A 16,530-nucleotide genomic window follows, 5' to 3' on the forward strand; every position below is an offset into this window, starting at 1 on the left:
GCCACATCACCAGGGATCTGAATAGAGAGGTGCGGACTTGCATGTTAGCATACTGAAGACATCCAGTTTAAAGCCACTTATGATTTCTCAAGTCTTTACATAACCTCTTATCTAGTTACTTCACAAATGATAAGATTACTTTTAAATAAAGTTTTTAATGAATACATTGACTGATTATCAGCTGAAGAATACGATGTTGGGACTATAAACTACATAAAGAGTAAAAGATAAAATGAGAAAAGTATATTCAGAAACACACATGTATCTATATATTGTCTTGTTACCCCCAGTGGGTAGGGTTGGGTTGCCAATCTCCCGGAGAGAATTAATATTCTTTTGGAATTACAAATGATCTCCAGATTACAGAATTAAATGACATGTTCAGAAGGTGGCCACTCTGACATCACATCTGAGCTCCTTCCCCTCCCCAAACACTATCTTCCCCCAAGGCTCTGCCCCCAAATCTCCATTAATTTCCCTACCTGGAGTTGGCAACCCCACGGGCTGAGGGGGGGTTATCCAGCGCCACTGTGGCGTAGTGCTGGACTAAAATCTGAAAGACTAGCAAAACTAAGATCTGAATCGCCACTGGGCCATGGAAGTTAGCTAAGTAACTTTGGGCCCCTTCCGCATTCCCAGCCTAATCTACTTTACGGGGTTGATGTTGAAGATAAAATGGAGAGGAGAAAAGAGGAGAATAAATAAAAATAAGCATATATATGCGCTTAAGGAGACACAGAAACGAATTCTCCTGTATCCGTATATTGCAATTTTCTCCCTTCTCATCACCCAAGCCCTGATCAGGCTCCATAAGGTCCACTAATGCGTGTACGTTAAAGATTAAGGGATTTATGGACTGCACCATCCTCACCCCGGCCCCGCCGAAAGTCGCGTGCGTGCGGGAAGCCGCTGGGTTCGCTCTCTCTCTCTCCTCAGGAGGAGGTTGGGGGCGCGTTTGCCGTCGGCAGCCGGGATAGGCACAGCTTCGCGCAGGCGCTTGACGGCGGCAGCTCACGTGATCTCTCCCGCTGTGCCCGTCAGGAGGGGGACCCGTTTTCTCGGCCGGCTCCTGAGGCTCTTTCCCGGCTCCGTTGGCTGGGAGGGGGCTAGACAAGATGAAGCGGGCGCTGGCCTTGCTGTTGCTGCTGTCGGTGGGGCTGGACTGGGCCTCGGCCCAGCCGGGGGGGCTGCCGCCGGCCAAGAAGCTGCGCATGGCCTACGCCACGGGGCCGTTGCTCAAGTTCCAGATCTGGTGAGTGCGGCGGAGGCGAGGGAGGGAGGAAGATCCGCCGAGGCCTGCTGCGCCGCCAGCCGCCTTTCCCCCGTCCAAACAGTACGGCGGGCGAGCCGGCAGCCGCTCTTCGCGGTTAGGCCCTTCGCTTTCCCTCACGGAGCCTTCCCGGCTGGCTGCTGGAGAGCGACCAGGACCTGAGGAGGAGCTCAATAGCGGCAGGCCGCGAGGGGAGGCTAGGCCGCGCCGCCGGGCGATGGGAATCCGGGCCTGGGCCTTTGAGTGCCTGACTGCAGATAGCACGACCCGCATTCACTCGGCGGGAGGCTTGGGGGGGAGGAGGAGGACCTGCGTCCCGGTGTTTTGTGGAGGGGGGGGGTATTCGTGCAACGCCCAGCATATCGGGCTTTGAATGCGTTTGTCCAGGGCCTTTTTTTTTTTTTAGCAGGAGCTCTTCTGCATATTAGGCCATGACCCCCTGATGTAGCCAATTCTCCAAGAGCTTCCAGGGCTCTTAGTACAGGGCCTACTGTAAGCTCCAGGAGGACTGGCTACATCAGGGGTGTGTGGCCTAATATGCAGAGGAGTTCCTGCTACAAAAAAAAAAAAAGCCCTGTGTCTGTCCGTGTTTCTATTTTGCCCTTCGAAGAGCCTGAAGAGCGGGTTGGCTTCATTTACACAGCAGTCTTGTGAGGTAGGTTCGGAGGAGAGACCATGACTTGGCTGAGCCAGTTTCGGGTGTTCGAGCCCCGCCCTATTCCGTCAGCCCGGCCTGAGCCACCTCGCGCTGTGCGGGAAATACGGAGGGGGGGGGGGATCTCGCGTAAGGCGTATTGGCAGATGGGAAGGTCTTGATAATAGAGGGGGGGGGGGGAGTTGGTTGCATGTGTAGAGGCTCCGTAGTAGGAAGAGATCACCTGGTGAGGAGAACAGGGGTGTGGGCTTTGATAAGATAAGGCAGCGTCTGAATGGCAGGGATTTCCATGGTGGGATGGAAATGAAGAGGGAGTGTGCAAATCTTGAGAGTTTGAGGAGGAAAGCAAGGGATATTCCAGGTCCCGATGGTGTGTGTTCATAGGATCAGACACAGAAGAACATAATTGTAAGAATCTGGTGATATTTTTTAACTTTCTTTTATAGCGAGTAGGATAAGGTTCCTTGCTTGGTGCTGGAAACTGCACAGTGTATTGATCTGCCGCCTGCCAAGTAGGTGTTGCTTAAACTGTGTTTTACATTTTTTCATTCGGACCTGCAGTTCATTCACAAGATTTGTTTTAATTGAGGAAAGATCTTGTAATTTGCACCACTAAGTATGGTAACAAAGTCTGTGTGGAACTTATGAATGTAATCTGTAGGTGGTAATGCATTTTCCTGAAGCCTTTCTAAGTTTCTTAGCTATTGCTGCAGTGTCGGAAACACTTGTTTGTGATTTGGACACAAGTCCAAATGTGGTTATGTATTCAGCAAAAGTATTAGAGCTGTTAAAAATCTTGCCCATAAAGTGCTGCTTCTTTTCTTTAATTCAAAAGGTGTTAGCTGCATTAGTCAGTCATAGCAAAATTACATAGAAATTATATGGTGCCTTTTTAAAACTAGCAACATTTATTTCAGTATAAGGTTTTATGAGTCAGAACTCATTATTTCAGATGGAGGCTTTTATTTAAAAATACTTTCATGAGGAATAGCAGCTGATATTGAAGTACTGTTTTGATTTCTGTCCTGGACCAGTAATCTAAGTCTTTCTGATTCACAATCTTTCCTAGAGCTTTGTAAACTTCTTGTGGCAGTGAAGCTTTTTAAATCAAGAATGTTTCCACTTATAGCTATTTTTAACAGACATTGTTGCTGCTCTTGTGTACCAATGTTACATCAGCATAGCAACGCATTACAGCTGGGACCAAAGGGAAGGAAAGCTTGAATACATTTTGCATTTGTCTTATAGATTCCCGATTTCATTACTTATAGAAATCCAAGTTTGTGTTATCATTTTTTAAAAAATAACTCTGTTATGGTTGAAGAGGGTAACTTAAAACAACACTTTTCCACAATGTGAAAGCGAAAATTTCTAAAAGAAATCTAAGAGGCCTACTGCTGCAATCCTGAAGATACTGATTTGGAAGTAGGTCTTGTTGATACCCAATACATGTTGATAACATATCCACCACCATCCATCTTTGAACATCTGGATGGATCATATAAATTACCTCCCAAGTTAGATTCATTAACAGATGAATAAAATGTATTTATTTTTCAGCAGGTCAATATCTATACATGATCCAGATGAATTGGCTTCTTCTGAACACAGGCATTTAAAGATGTTCTAGATGCTAGTTGCAGCCATATTAGTTTTTGTTAGAGATCTACTACTAGTAGATATGTAGCTGTTGGTTACTGTGATATATTCAGTATTTATTAGTGTATAGTTAAGCAGTAAACAACACTGTATGAGGCAGCTACAGTAAACCACACATTCTGAAGAACTATTACAAGTGGAGCAAAGAAGATAAAAGTCCAGTCTACACCAAAATATGATAGACTTGTGCACAGCATTTGAATCTCTTGAAAAGAGATTGCTGCAAGAGAGAAGACATTTTTGTCTTGTTGGAAAATTTTTCACTGTGATCCTGGCTGTTGATTTTTGCAAAGGTTAACTTCTGGGCTGATAAGATCCAACATGCCTTCTCAAAAGCCAAATTGAGCAGCATCAGTGTACATGGTGCTTTACAGTGTTACATAGGCAAAAATAGACACATCCCTGCCCCTTAAGGAGTTTATAATCTAAACAGACCATTGGGAAAATGGAAAGAGGAGGAAAAGATGAGTGTAAGAAAATCAGCATGCTTCAAATTTGTTTGCAGTTGGTATTGAGTAATAATAAAATGAGGATTCTACAGGGAAGGATCAGTGTGAAGGAAGAACTTGAAGACAAAGGGGTGGTATCACATACCTCTTCAGTGGGAAGGGATTTTCAAGCAAAGAGGATAGAATTGAAGACTAGTAAGAGATCTTCAAGCGGCTAAGAGTGATATAAGTGGGAGAAGCAGCAATGTGGTTGTGTTTATGTAAAATGTTATTAGAATTACTTTGATTATTGATGAACTGAAACCAGTAGTGAAAATACTCCGTTTAATAGTGATAAAATATTTATTTCCAGTGTGTCCTGAGGATACCGGCGGGTGTTTGAGGAGTACATGCGGGTTATTAGCCAGCGGTACCCAGACATCCGCATTGAAGGAGAGAACTACCTTCCTCAACCTATTTATAGGTAAGCTAATTAAGTGCTAAACATACAGTCTCTAGAAGTTTGGTTAGATTAAATCCTGTAACATGAGGAATTAGCTAACTTAATATCTTTGACAAGAGCTGAACTGCATGAGCGCACTGATCTGTGAACTGGAGCAATAGGCCTCATGCAACCAGTGCTTGCAAACTAATAATGATACACTATTTTTGCTATGCCCTGACCTGGATAGTCTAGGCAAGCCCAGTGTTGTCAGATCTCAGCAGTTAAGCAGGGTCAGCTGTGGTTACTAGTTGGATGGGAGACTACCAAGGAAGTCCAGAGTTGCTACTCAGAGGCAGGCAATGACAAACCAGCTCTGATTGTCTCTTGCCTTGAAATCCTTGTAGGATTGCCAAAAGATGCCTACAACTTGATGGTATTTTACACTCATTCACACTCTGTTGTTGTGGTTTCAGGGTGAAAAATATCTTTCAGAATGTTTGCAGAAATGTAAAGAGCTTTTGACATTCTAATACTTAGGAAAAATGCTCATCTGTTGTAATATGTCAGTGCTGTCTTGTGTAGATTTATGCTAATCTAAATCCTGTTGATTTCAATGGGTTTTATGCCGTTATTTCTGTATAAGATTGAACTATTTTTAAAATTTAACATCTTCACATAGCATTTGTTCAAAAACCGAAGTAAAACTAGTGATGTGGTGCAGTTGTGGGCTTTTGGATAGAATGTATTTGGCTACAGAGCTCTTCAGTGATTGATGTCTTTCTTTTGACAGGCATATAGCGTCTTTTCTGTCAGTCTTCAAACTAGTGTTAATAGGCTTCATTATTGTTGGCAAGGATCCTTTTGCTTTCTTTGGCATGCAAGCTCCAAGTATCTGGCAGTGGGGCCAAGAAAATAAGGTACAGAGTCCACTTTTTCCGTTTAAAATGTATTGTGTGATGTGGCAGACTGTGATGGATAAGGCTAAGTATGTCCCCATTCCTCCTTAGTATCCAGTGCCCCTTTGGTGTAGTGGAGAAGCCAGAAACAACCATTCAGGGCCCTTTAAACCTTCAGAGAAAGCTGGGAGGGAAAAGTTGCTGGAAGAAAGGGACAATTTAATTGACATTCTGCCCAGTTGGGGCTAGACGCCAGATGGGTTAGAAGTCACCCTGTCTCATTACCTATCTTTAAGAACAAGTAGGCTGGGTCTAGAGCGGTGGCCTGGCAGGACGCACACTAATCTGTAAGCTTTCAAACTCAGTATTCCTGGGAGGGAAAAGCTGAAGACAGAAGGAAAAAGAGGGGAAACCCAACAAAAGATAAATTGACTATAAGGGAAGCCGTGGCCCTCAGTTTGCAAGACCAGAGCAAACTGTTAAAACTATAGGGCGTTTTGAAGGTCACTAGTTCATAGGGTGGCCATTGGTCAGAAGTGACTTGACTATACACATTCCTGAGAAGATGGACTCTAAGGTGTAGATTGAGGTCTGTATGGTTAAAGTTCCAGAAAACTTATACTAAGCTGGAAAACCAAGGAGATATTTGTCTTATTTTCATATAATAGGCTGGCAGTTTCTGGCTGGCTCTTTCTCAATCTTGGTAATGTTTTATCTATTAAGTGACACAGTTTCTCCAAGTTAAGTCTCCCCCCCAGTTTATCCCTGAACACCAAAACCTTTCTTTTCCCCTGCAGGAAAGTAAGTAAAGATTTATTTATTTTATTATTTATTTATCAGATTTATATTCCACCCTCCCCCGACAGGCTTATTGTTTACCCATGGACTCTTTCTTGGTATATACAAGTGGACAAAGTTATAAAAGGTTAAAAACCAGGGCAGGAATGTCTCCAAAGCATGATGGAGTCAGGTGTTATCAACGTCTGTTATTTACCTTACAAATGGCTAACATTACCAAATACTAAAAAGTCGTTCATAATCAAATCTTTGGGCTCTCAAGGTTATTTTGAGTTTGCCTGGTGATAGTGCAGAGTGGCATGGGAGTTAGTCCTCTTCACAATCTTAACGCACTGCCAGTGCTGGTCTTCCTGACAGATCATAAAAACCCTTAGGGCTACGTTCATATATGTAGACCTATGTTCATAACAGTGAAATAACAAGACCGCCCCCACCAGGCCTCCACCAGACACAGACTTTCACACAGCCCAGCTTCACTGCATAGTTGCTCAGCTGAAGACATGCTCAGGCTGACACTTCAGCCTAACGTATCTTTAATGTGTTTTACTTTTTGCTGCCGCTGAGAATGTGGTTCATGAGAAAGGAAAATGCAGACAGAAACTTTTCTTTCCTCTATGTGAAATGCTAATAAAACCATATATCTGAGATATTGGTGAATACGGATCTTTCTTCTTGAAAATTATGACCTTTTCCTGGGCTTTTGCAAATACAAATTTGGGTCTTGGGTTTTCCTGCCCTTTCCTGCTGCTACCGCCAGCAAAAACGATGTCCCCACTGGGGGTGTTTGGAGAAGTCCTGAAAAAAGCAGAATGCATTTACGCTGTCCAGGGAATAGTTTAGACTATTTTGCTGTTGAACTGGGAATGTTTTTTTTTAAACTGATCCAAAAAGCATCCTCAGCAATCTTCCCTCTAAGCTCCACAGCGTTGTGAGCAGAAATTCTACCTTGCGAATGAAAAATGCTAGAAGCATTAAAATTGTGAGTCTGCATTTGACTTATTGCATAAACTAGATTTTAGAAGATTATTTCCATAACCTTGTAAAAATCTCAGAATGTATTCTTTTAAACTATATTTTAAGAATAATTTAAACATAAGGAAGGGAAAACAGAATCATGTCAAATTTCATTACAGAAGATGATGTCCTCTATGGTGGTAGACCTGACCTCTGGAGAATAGGTCTGTCCCCCTCCTCTTTTCCCTATAATGGTAGACCTGACCTCAGACTATTGCCCTGTGCTGTTCTTTGTTTGTTTTTTAGTTAGAGGCATCAGATTTGCAGCATAGTTGCAGGTGCCTCTCATTAAAAAAAAACCCCAAAGTTTCAAAAAGATTGGACCACTGGGTCCAATTCTATGGACCTCAGAAGGAGGTGCCCCCATCCTCCATTGTTTCCAGTGGAGGAAAAAAACTTTGTGACCTGGAAACTAAAATTCTTGAGCAGCCAACTAAAATTTTGTGCACCAGTGTCCCTAGCACAGCTTAGAGGAAACACTGATCCTCAGTTTCAGAGTTCTGAACAATTTATTTGGAATAACTGGGGTAAGGAATGGGTTGTATAATATCCTTGGCCTATATGTAGCTTATTTAAGGAGCTTTAACCTTGTTATGATTAGCTGAAACTTAACCTTTGACTGTGAAATCTTTGTGTGCCATGTTGCTAAAGATTGCATCATTTCTCATCCCTGGTGTATGAGAACAAAAGCATATCTGACAGGCTTATGCAAAGTAAGCAATGCCACTAGGGTTTGAAGCATAAATTGTAGTGAGTCATGCTGGCAGTAATCAGGTTGTGAATGCGTGATATGGAGTATTCGTTTATCCACTTAGTAAAGGAGACTATATTATAAACAGCACTTTTCTCTTAGTGTATAACTTGAGTGTACATTATCTGGAGTGCATCTTCTATTATGGTTTTATGCTAGTAAGGCAGTTACTGAGTTCAGTTGAGTGATTTGAACACAGCAGCTGAAATTAATACTCCTCACTTCTAGGTCTATGCTTGTATGATGGTGTTCTTCCTGAGCAACATGATCGAGAACCAGTGTATGTCAACAGGTGCATTTGAAATAACTTTAAATGGTAAGTTCTAAACAGCTTTTTTTGCCCATGAAATATCCCCATGTCTGTGGGGCCTAGATAGAGTGTCAAGATATGTGTTACCTGGAGAGAAGAATTGGCATGAAGTTTAGGCTTGTTGTGCCTCACAGCACAGAAGAATTGTTCATACAGAGGTCATGAATTAACTCCTTTAAATGTTGACAGGTAACTAATCACATGTGAACTAAAACCCAAAAACGTTCAGGTTCAATACTCCTAAGAGTACACAGCATGGACAAAGTCACAACCTACTGGGAAAGTTTGCCCTTCACCCAATTATCTCTGCAAGAGGGCTATCTTACATGCCTTGTTCAGTCTGGAAAGAGAAGGTGATCATCTTTCCAAAGGACTGGGCACCCCACAGGAAAGGCCCTGAAAGATTTAGACAACGTTTAAGTTCAACATTTTGTGTTGAACTTTCTCCAGAAATCTTTGCTTGATAGAAATGGAAATAGGGAGGGACAGTGGCTCAGTGGTAGAGCATCTGCTTGGTAAGCAGAAGGTCTCAGGTTCAATCTCCAGCATCTCCAACAAAAAAAGGGTCCAGGCAAGTAGACGTGAAAAACCTCAGCTTGAGACCCTGGAGATCCACTGCTAGTCTGAGTAGACAATACTGACTTTGATGGACCGAGGGTCTGATTCAGTATAAGGCAGCTTCATATGTTCACTTTATCTTAGTTGAATACAGTAAAACTAAAAGCTTTTTAAAAATAGCTTTGTTTTTGGGAACAGTTGCCTATTCCTGCACTTTAGAAAAGTTATTAAAGGGTTTTTTCCCCCCTTCCTGCTTGTCTTTCTCCTTAGATGTTCCAGTATGGTCTAAGTTGGAGTCTGGTCACCTTCCTTCCATGCAGCAGCTTGTTCAGATCCTTGATAATGAAATGAAACTCAATGTACACATGGAGCAAATGCCGCATCATAGATCATAGCCCCATCCATCAGTACTGAAAACTTCTTGTAAGTTTAGTTTGAAGATTGTTCAGTGAGGTATCAAATACATCATAAACGTGCCATAAATAAGTTCTGCTTCAGATAAAGCAGTATGTTTCTGATCAGAAAGGGCTTTTAGAATGTCAGGCAGCATTTTCCTTTACTCAATCAACCTCATAAGTTTTTAAAGGAATTTGTCTCTTGTAGCATTTTCAGTGTGTAGGAGTTCAGTACTTCAGCTTTCTGTCCTTCTAGAGAAAGCCTGTTTGGTGTAGTGGTTAAGTACATAGACTCTTATCTGGGAGAACCTGGTTTGATTCCCCACTTTTCCACATGCACCTGCTGATGTGACATTGAGTCAGTCACAAGTTCTTGCAGAGTTTCAAGAGCAGTTATGGGAGAGCTCTCTCAGCTGCATCTACCTCACAGGGTGTCTGTTGTGGGGAGGGGAAGGGAAAGGAGATTGTAAACCACTCTGAGATTCCTTTGACTAGTAAAAGGTGGGGCATAAATGCAATCTCCTCCTCCACTGAATGTTGTGTGGCTTCCTTGGCAATGCTGGGTATAGAACATCTTTGGATTCCCCCCCCCCCATTTATCTTTCTTTGTGAAACTTCCTGGTAAGTTTGTTTTGCTATGTTTTCAGACATTAAGAGACACTTTCCAAAGGCAGCATGAACGAAATGAATGATGGCCTGTACTGAAGACAGCAAGCTGTTGGTACAGACTGGATGCTCTCCTCGCCTTCATGTTGTTCTTCCAGAAAATCTTAATGCAAGACTCCTTTCAGTGCTGGAATATCTCCAATTACTGCACATTCATTGAGTGCAATAATACTGTATAGATTTTTTTAAGTTAATTCAACCAGTTTGGCACTAGACAATGCAGGCATTAACAACTTGTTTTTTATTTATGTCTAAGAAGATGGTAAAATGAGTTAATCTTTTTTTTCCTTGGGGAAGGAGAATGTCTGATGTACTATATATAGAAGTTATGTTCTATCTGTAGTTTAAAATGGATCTATGGAATATTGATTGTCTTTTAAACTGGTTTGGATAATTTGATGACTGTCAGACATTGCTGATTTGGCTATGTAATTTTTGTATATTTTCAGAGTATATTGCAGAGTGAATGGTGCAATGTATACTAAATTATATAAACAAAAATATATGCAAATTAACTGCCCGAAACTTTGTGACTTCAGAGAAGACCAACTGCTCTTCAAATTCCCTTGATAATTTGAAGTCTGTTTTGTGGACCAGTCTAAGTGGTCAGACAGCTGGGCCTTTATACTGTCCTAAATATAAACTAAGCAAACTGATTTAAATAAAGAAATTTCATTTACTGTGTGAAGTATCTTGAATCATAAATGAATTTGACTAGTTACCAGACCAGTCTTCTTGAAGATAAGTATAGGTACAAAGAAAATTGCCTTTATTTATGAAACTGCAACTTTCTCAGTTCTTGGGGTTCTTAGAAGACCATCATGTCACAACGAAAAACTATCCTAGTAAGTAATCTGCGGGGTTACATTTAGCCTAGTTCTAGTATTATCTCTCTAGCCAGGAGCAGGGGAGTAACAATTGATATTTTTTTCAAGCACAGGTAGATTGAGGTTTTTGAAAAAGGGAGAGACAAAAGGCTTCTTCAGATGCTTCATTACTATAAATTAATTAAAATGTAAGCATTCAAAGGTTGTAATAGATGTGTGCATACTCTTCCCTCCCTCTTGTATATGTAGCATGGGGAGAAGGGTTAGTGTAGCCCAATAAAGAGTAACAGGTAGCATCTTTACTTCAAAAATGAATGCGCTCAGAGTTTTGAGCAGCTAGGTTGGAAGTGGCATGTTCATCAATGGCATTTTCCACTGTGAGCCCCAAAAGTTAATATACAGTTACTTTCCCTCAAAGTAAAAGGACCATGTGGCAGAAATCTACTCACAGCAAAACAGTGAACTAAGATACAATTGGGACCTGGACAATAGCCATTGTAATCAGAAGAATCTTCCTAGCACACTAAGGATGTATGCCCAGGAAACTTAGTGGGAGTAATCAAATGTGATTTCTTCTGCAGCCCAAAGTGATAGTATTCAAGGATAGTCATAGTACATTAGTGCCTTGTTCATACAACTTGGCAATACATAGTAAAGACGTTTTTCACCTTAAATACTAGATGTAAAGCCTCTATCAATGTATTGTGAGTTGCAGGAATTCTGTTTTGCCCACCAGGTAAAACATTTATTTGCAGTTGTATGGACTCCTTTCCGCTAGGTTAGGGTATGAAAGCAGGCAAAATGATGTTAACGCTGTAAGCTTGACCAAATAGTCTCAGTTATAAAACAATCTTTTAATAGTTTTGTTGCCAGCTTGTGTGCATGTTTTAATAAACTTGGTTGATTTAAAATATTTTGGTTTATATCCTGAGTAGCAATATATACACAGCTGGACCTCTAACAAGATTGTAATGTACACACCACAAAAATACCTGTGTATTAAAATAGAACTGTTGCTAATCTGGGGCTTTGTGAATAACCCATTAAATACCTTCTGGCTTGGGGTATGTAATGTATAGAATCTTTTACTGACCAAACTCTTCAACCTGTTCTTCCAAGTTCAAGGTGATTTCTGTTTCCCTTCCCTCAATTTTACCCTCATTCAGCCCTGTAACATAAGTTGTGCTGAAAGGGATAGCATGATTGTTCCAAAGTCATCAGGTTAACAGAATGGTGATTTAAAGCTAGGTGTCTCCTATCATAGTCTGATACTAATCTCTTCAACACATTGGCTCTCTAGGAGTTCAAATATATCCACTGCAGTTTTTAACCTGTGCATCAATCCTTTGCTTTCACAATAAGAAAATGAGAATGCACCTGTGTTTATAGTCCATTATGTTGCTAGGTTATGACGTCTCACAAGTCGTTCCCACACAGGATATCTAACTCACAATGCTTTTCCTGACCTTCCTAAGAAAGTGAATAGTTTTATTAGTGATCTGCTTTGGTGGACAGTAACTGTAATAGACACTTAAACAAGTGTGTGTAGCATGGCTACTATTTGAGAAAAGTTGGTGCTTTGTAGCATCTGGTCAATGAGTAGTGTTGCCATTGCCTTTCTGCTCCACTCAGCAGTCCAGGGTAGCAGCTGAGGTGAGAGCTGCTTGGCAGGTAGTTTGGCAAGTTGCTTTCCATATGGTTATAGCCACTGTATGCTGATCTTTTATGTAGCAGTTCTTTTAATCTGACAGCTTCTCTTTGTTAAATAGGAGTGTAATGTAGATGGCCTGGACTAGTCCAATACTGTCAGAACTCAGAAGCTAAGCAGGTTCTGCCCTGGTTAGTATTTGCATGGAAGCCCAGGGTCACTACCCAGAGGCAGGCAATGACAAACCTCTTGTATAAATGTCTATTGCTGTGAAAATCCTACGGGGCCACTATAAGTCAGCTGCAACCTGGTGCTTTTTCCACCATCAACCTATTGTCTGTTACAAATAGAAACAAGGCTACTGCCTTCATTCTGCACATCTTAGTTTTGGTGCATATAGCATATATTCCCTTGCTCTTTTGATAGGGCATTTTGGAGTTCATTAATTCAGAGGGTTTCCATAAGTCAGAGTGACTTGCACTAGATCCCTTGTCCTTTTTAAAATTTGTGAATTTTTTAAAAAATAGGAAAAACTGTTGATTAAAGAAAACAGTTTGATGGGCAGAAAGAGAAAACATCACTTTTTTAAATCTTCACAATTGGCTAATAAGCCAGAAGAAAGTGGGGGTAACTATGGCACAATAACAAAGATTTCTTTTGAGTGAGAACAAAACAGGTTGCAGTCCTGTGCCTTTGAATTTGGTGAGGATAGAAGTGAAAGTATTTTAGAGCACCTGTGAACTTTTACCTTATAACATTCTTGGATGTTCACAGTCAAGATGCGGAGTAATAAGTGCTTGAAGTAAAAGATGGCTTTTAAATTTTTAAGGATTTGGACCCTGTTTTTCACTCATGTCTACAAGAAGCTTCATCTTTTAGACTACAAAATTAACACTGCATTGAGCTTCAGAAAACATCTAATATACAAGGCTAACATGTTAGACCAGAAGCATCAAACTTTAATTTTATACATAGGAAATAATTACTTTATTGCACTTGGGAAACATTTCTTGATACCACTGAGTGGCAGTGACTGTTTTCCTGCTCAGGTAACCAATTTCTGTAATTCTGTGAACCATCTCTTCTTGTGATTGCACCTAGTTGCTCTTTAAAAACAGGTAAAAGCTCCCGGCCTTAAAAGGTTGGCAAACGTTCTGTGTGAATTGCTTAGAAACAGCCAAAAGGTAACAAACCCCTTTGAAGCAGTGTTTACAGAGCTATTTTTGGATGCTGTCTTGGTAGCTATTAACAAGAAGTGACTAGTGATACCAATCTTGTAGTGCTTGACATAGAATCAGAATCTGCAATAAATGTAAAGTTAATGAAAAAGGATTGTTTGGACAGAGGATAAATTGACAGTGTACTGGACTGAGTCTGAGTTAAACCAGTTTCATGCAGCTGGCTAAATATAGCAGAGTCAAGTACATTGTATATTTGTCTATATGCTGTAATACAGAAAACTATTAAAAATCAATTGTTCACATATGCAAAAACCTGGCCTCAACTCACCCAAGAAGCTATCCATGTTGATTGCCACTTGTTTTGCTCAATGTAGCAAGCTGTTGGTGTTAAAAAGTTCACCTCATGGTCACCCTCACAAGCCAAAATGCTTCAGGGGAAAGGGGGATTACAGTGAAGTGGCTGCAGTTGTATGGGAACCCACCCTTAAGGATAAACACTCTTATCCAAAGAGTTCATCTTGTACACCCTACCCCTAATTAATATACACTTATTGAAGAATAAGAAGGATGAACATAACAGATTTTAATAATTTGAGTTTAGCTGCTGTTCACTTTGTTCTAGAAAACTGAAACTTTCCTGTATTTATATTATGCTTTTCTACTAAAGGAAGTTTCCAGTATTTTAGATGTGTGCCTGTTCCCACTCTCCTCATTTTGACTTTGGTATTTTTCCATTAGAAGTGTAAGAACAAAATTATAATGTTCCATCATAGGTGTTGGTTGGATTTGGTGTTTCTTTCTTTTAAGTAGCAAGGGGTATCTCAACTTTTATTTGCTCTACCACCCATTCTCTTCCTACCATTTCACCAGCACCTTTAAATCGTACTGTAGTTAGAGAAAAAAAAGAAAGCTTTTTGTGATTGGGATATATATAGGTATATCACAATAACAACTTTCATTTGCTAATGCCTTTAAGTGCTCTGAGTTCAAAATGGTTCAAGCCTTGGACTGGATTCAAGGATGTTCCTCTGCAAGGAGGCAAGGAAATATCTGTGCTTCTATGTGTGGGAGGTGACTGCTGCTGTGAATCCTGCCTTCCACCCATTCCACCAGACCTCTCCCATTCAGGTTTCCTCACCACCCTGCCTATGACTGTGTCACCAAGATGCCCTAATTCAGGAGTGTCAAACTCATTCGTTATGAGGACCAGATCTGACATAAATGAGACCGTGTTGGGCTGGGCCATGTCAGGCCAGGCTGCATGTGTTCCCATTTAGGATTAGGTAGCAAAGATAGAAACTTTATAAAGGACAGAGACAAACACAATTATTTTTTTTTAAAAAAACAAAACCTGCTTAAAACATTAGCACTTATTGGTCTTAAAGGGGCTTTCTTTGTATTTCTCTCATGGGATCCAGGTAACTGGGCAAAGGAAGCTCTGGCTCTTTCCCTCCCTCCTCAGGGGACAAGGAGGGGGAGGAGCCTCTATCAATGGAGAAAATTGAGGTTTTGCTCTGTAGTTCCTGTGCAATTGAAAGCCTGGCAAAGCAAGTCCTGCCTCTACCTCCTTCCTCCCCAAGGGAGGAGCCTCACCCAATGGAGAAAATAGAGGCTTTGCTCTGTAGCTCCTGTGTGACTGAGCAAGCCTTGTAAAGCATGCTGTGAAGCAAAAGGGAACAAGAGAGAGGAAGAAGGAAGCAGACAACAGCCAGTTGCTCAAGGGCCTGATAGCCCCCTATGGGGGCCTGATTTGGCCCCCGGGCTGCATGTTTGACATCCCTGATCTAATTCCTTGCTCTTTTAACCCAATCATCTGTCCAACCACACCCACGGATTGACTGTCTGTGTTTACAGATGTCTGCTTTCATGCAACCCATTCAACAAAATAGCACAATTTCAGCAACCCCACACAGACCCAGACTTCTAAGAGCTCCCAAACTGCCAGTACCCTTAAGCCCTTTATCAGCTATGTCCTGGATGGTTGATTGTTCTCAAAACCCAGGAGGACAGGAAATTACATCCTGGCTGCTGGGGCTGCCATCCTGATAGAACCCTACCAGCCAGTTGGAATTTAATGGCACATGCTATAAGCCTGGCGTGGGTGATAAAAACCTGAAGGTGTTCTACCAGACTGCAGCTTCTATGACTCTTCACTCACAAAGTACAATTCCAAAGGGGAAAACAGCATCTTAGTTTTTAATAGTTACGGGGAAAATTAAAATAAATAAAATTGCAAGTTACTGTGATTTCAGTAGAGATATAGGTCAAAGGGCAGGTGAAGTGGTCAAATGGGTGGAAATGGAATTAGCAGTTTTATTTACTATATTGCTTGCATCATGGCTCAGGAGGAAAAGTGAATGTGGTCCTCTTAAAACCATAACAGGAACAAACACTCCTGGCTGTATATGCACACACATGGAGATATGCACTTTCCCTACATTTATCACATGCCCTTCTTTTCTATAGAAAAAAAATACAAAATGCCCTCTTGGAAACATTTAGACTTTCACATAATCTCATTATCATCAAAGTTCCATTGTGTATCATTTCTTACTTTCATTGGATGAGCTCCAGAAATATTATTAATGATCCTTGAAATAAGCTATAACTGTAGCCATGAAAACGCTACTATAGCACAAGTGATGTAAACTTTCCTACCCTGAATTATGTATCATGCAGTGACAATAGATTCCTTTGTTTTAGTGATTTTGCAGCTGCATCAGACTTGAGTTGGTGTATCCAAAAGAATATAAAGTGGCAACTTATAGTACATAGACTTCTTAAATGTGTGTGGTTCTTCATTTGTTTGGAATGTGGAATACAGAGATGACAAGGACTGTGGATATGATTGCTCCTGAGTTCCCTCTTCCTTCCTGCGCAGTACGGAATGCTCCTTGATTTACTGAGGAGCTTAAGAGTGATGACGCAGTTGGACAGCAGGTTGGAGTGCAAGTGGAGGAAAACTAAAATGTGACTGGGCATAGGTGGCAGTGATGGTGGCCAAGTAAAGCCACTTCTCTGGCACAGTT

At 41.2% G+C, this 16,530-nt stretch overlaps 1 protein-coding gene across 2 annotated transcripts; it reads left to right on the forward strand.

Moving 5' to 3' along the window:
• The first annotated feature begins 921 nt into the window (after positions 1-921).
• On the forward strand, positions 922-10,529 carry SELENOT (selenoprotein T). 2 transcript variants are annotated; one of them, XM_060242340.1, is made up of 6 exons: positions 922-1,252; positions 4,386-4,496; positions 5,248-5,374; positions 8,145-8,232; positions 9,055-9,207; positions 9,827-10,529. In XM_060242340.1, exons 1-5 carry the CDS (start codon positions 1,116-1,118, stop codon positions 9,177-9,179), a joined length of 588 nt encoding a protein of 195 aa, XP_060098323.1. In that variant the 5' UTR covers positions 922-1,115; the 3' UTR covers positions 9,180-9,207; positions 9,827-10,529. The 2 variants fall into 2 exon arrangements, with proteins under 2 accessions (XP_060098323.1, XP_060098325.1); XM_060242342.1 differs by lacking the exon at positions 9,827-10,529 and having other exon boundaries at positions 1,014-1,252; positions 9,055-9,309.
• Positions 10,530-16,530: the final 6,001 nt, after the last annotated feature.

The sequence above is a fragment of the Heteronotia binoei genome, chromosome 6, assembly GCF_032191835.1.
Source record: "Heteronotia binoei isolate CCM8104 ecotype False Entrance Well chromosome 6, APGP_CSIRO_Hbin_v1, whole genome shotgun sequence".
Classification (NCBI taxonomy): domain Eukaryota; kingdom Metazoa; phylum Chordata; class Lepidosauria; order Squamata; family Gekkonidae; genus Heteronotia; species Heteronotia binoei.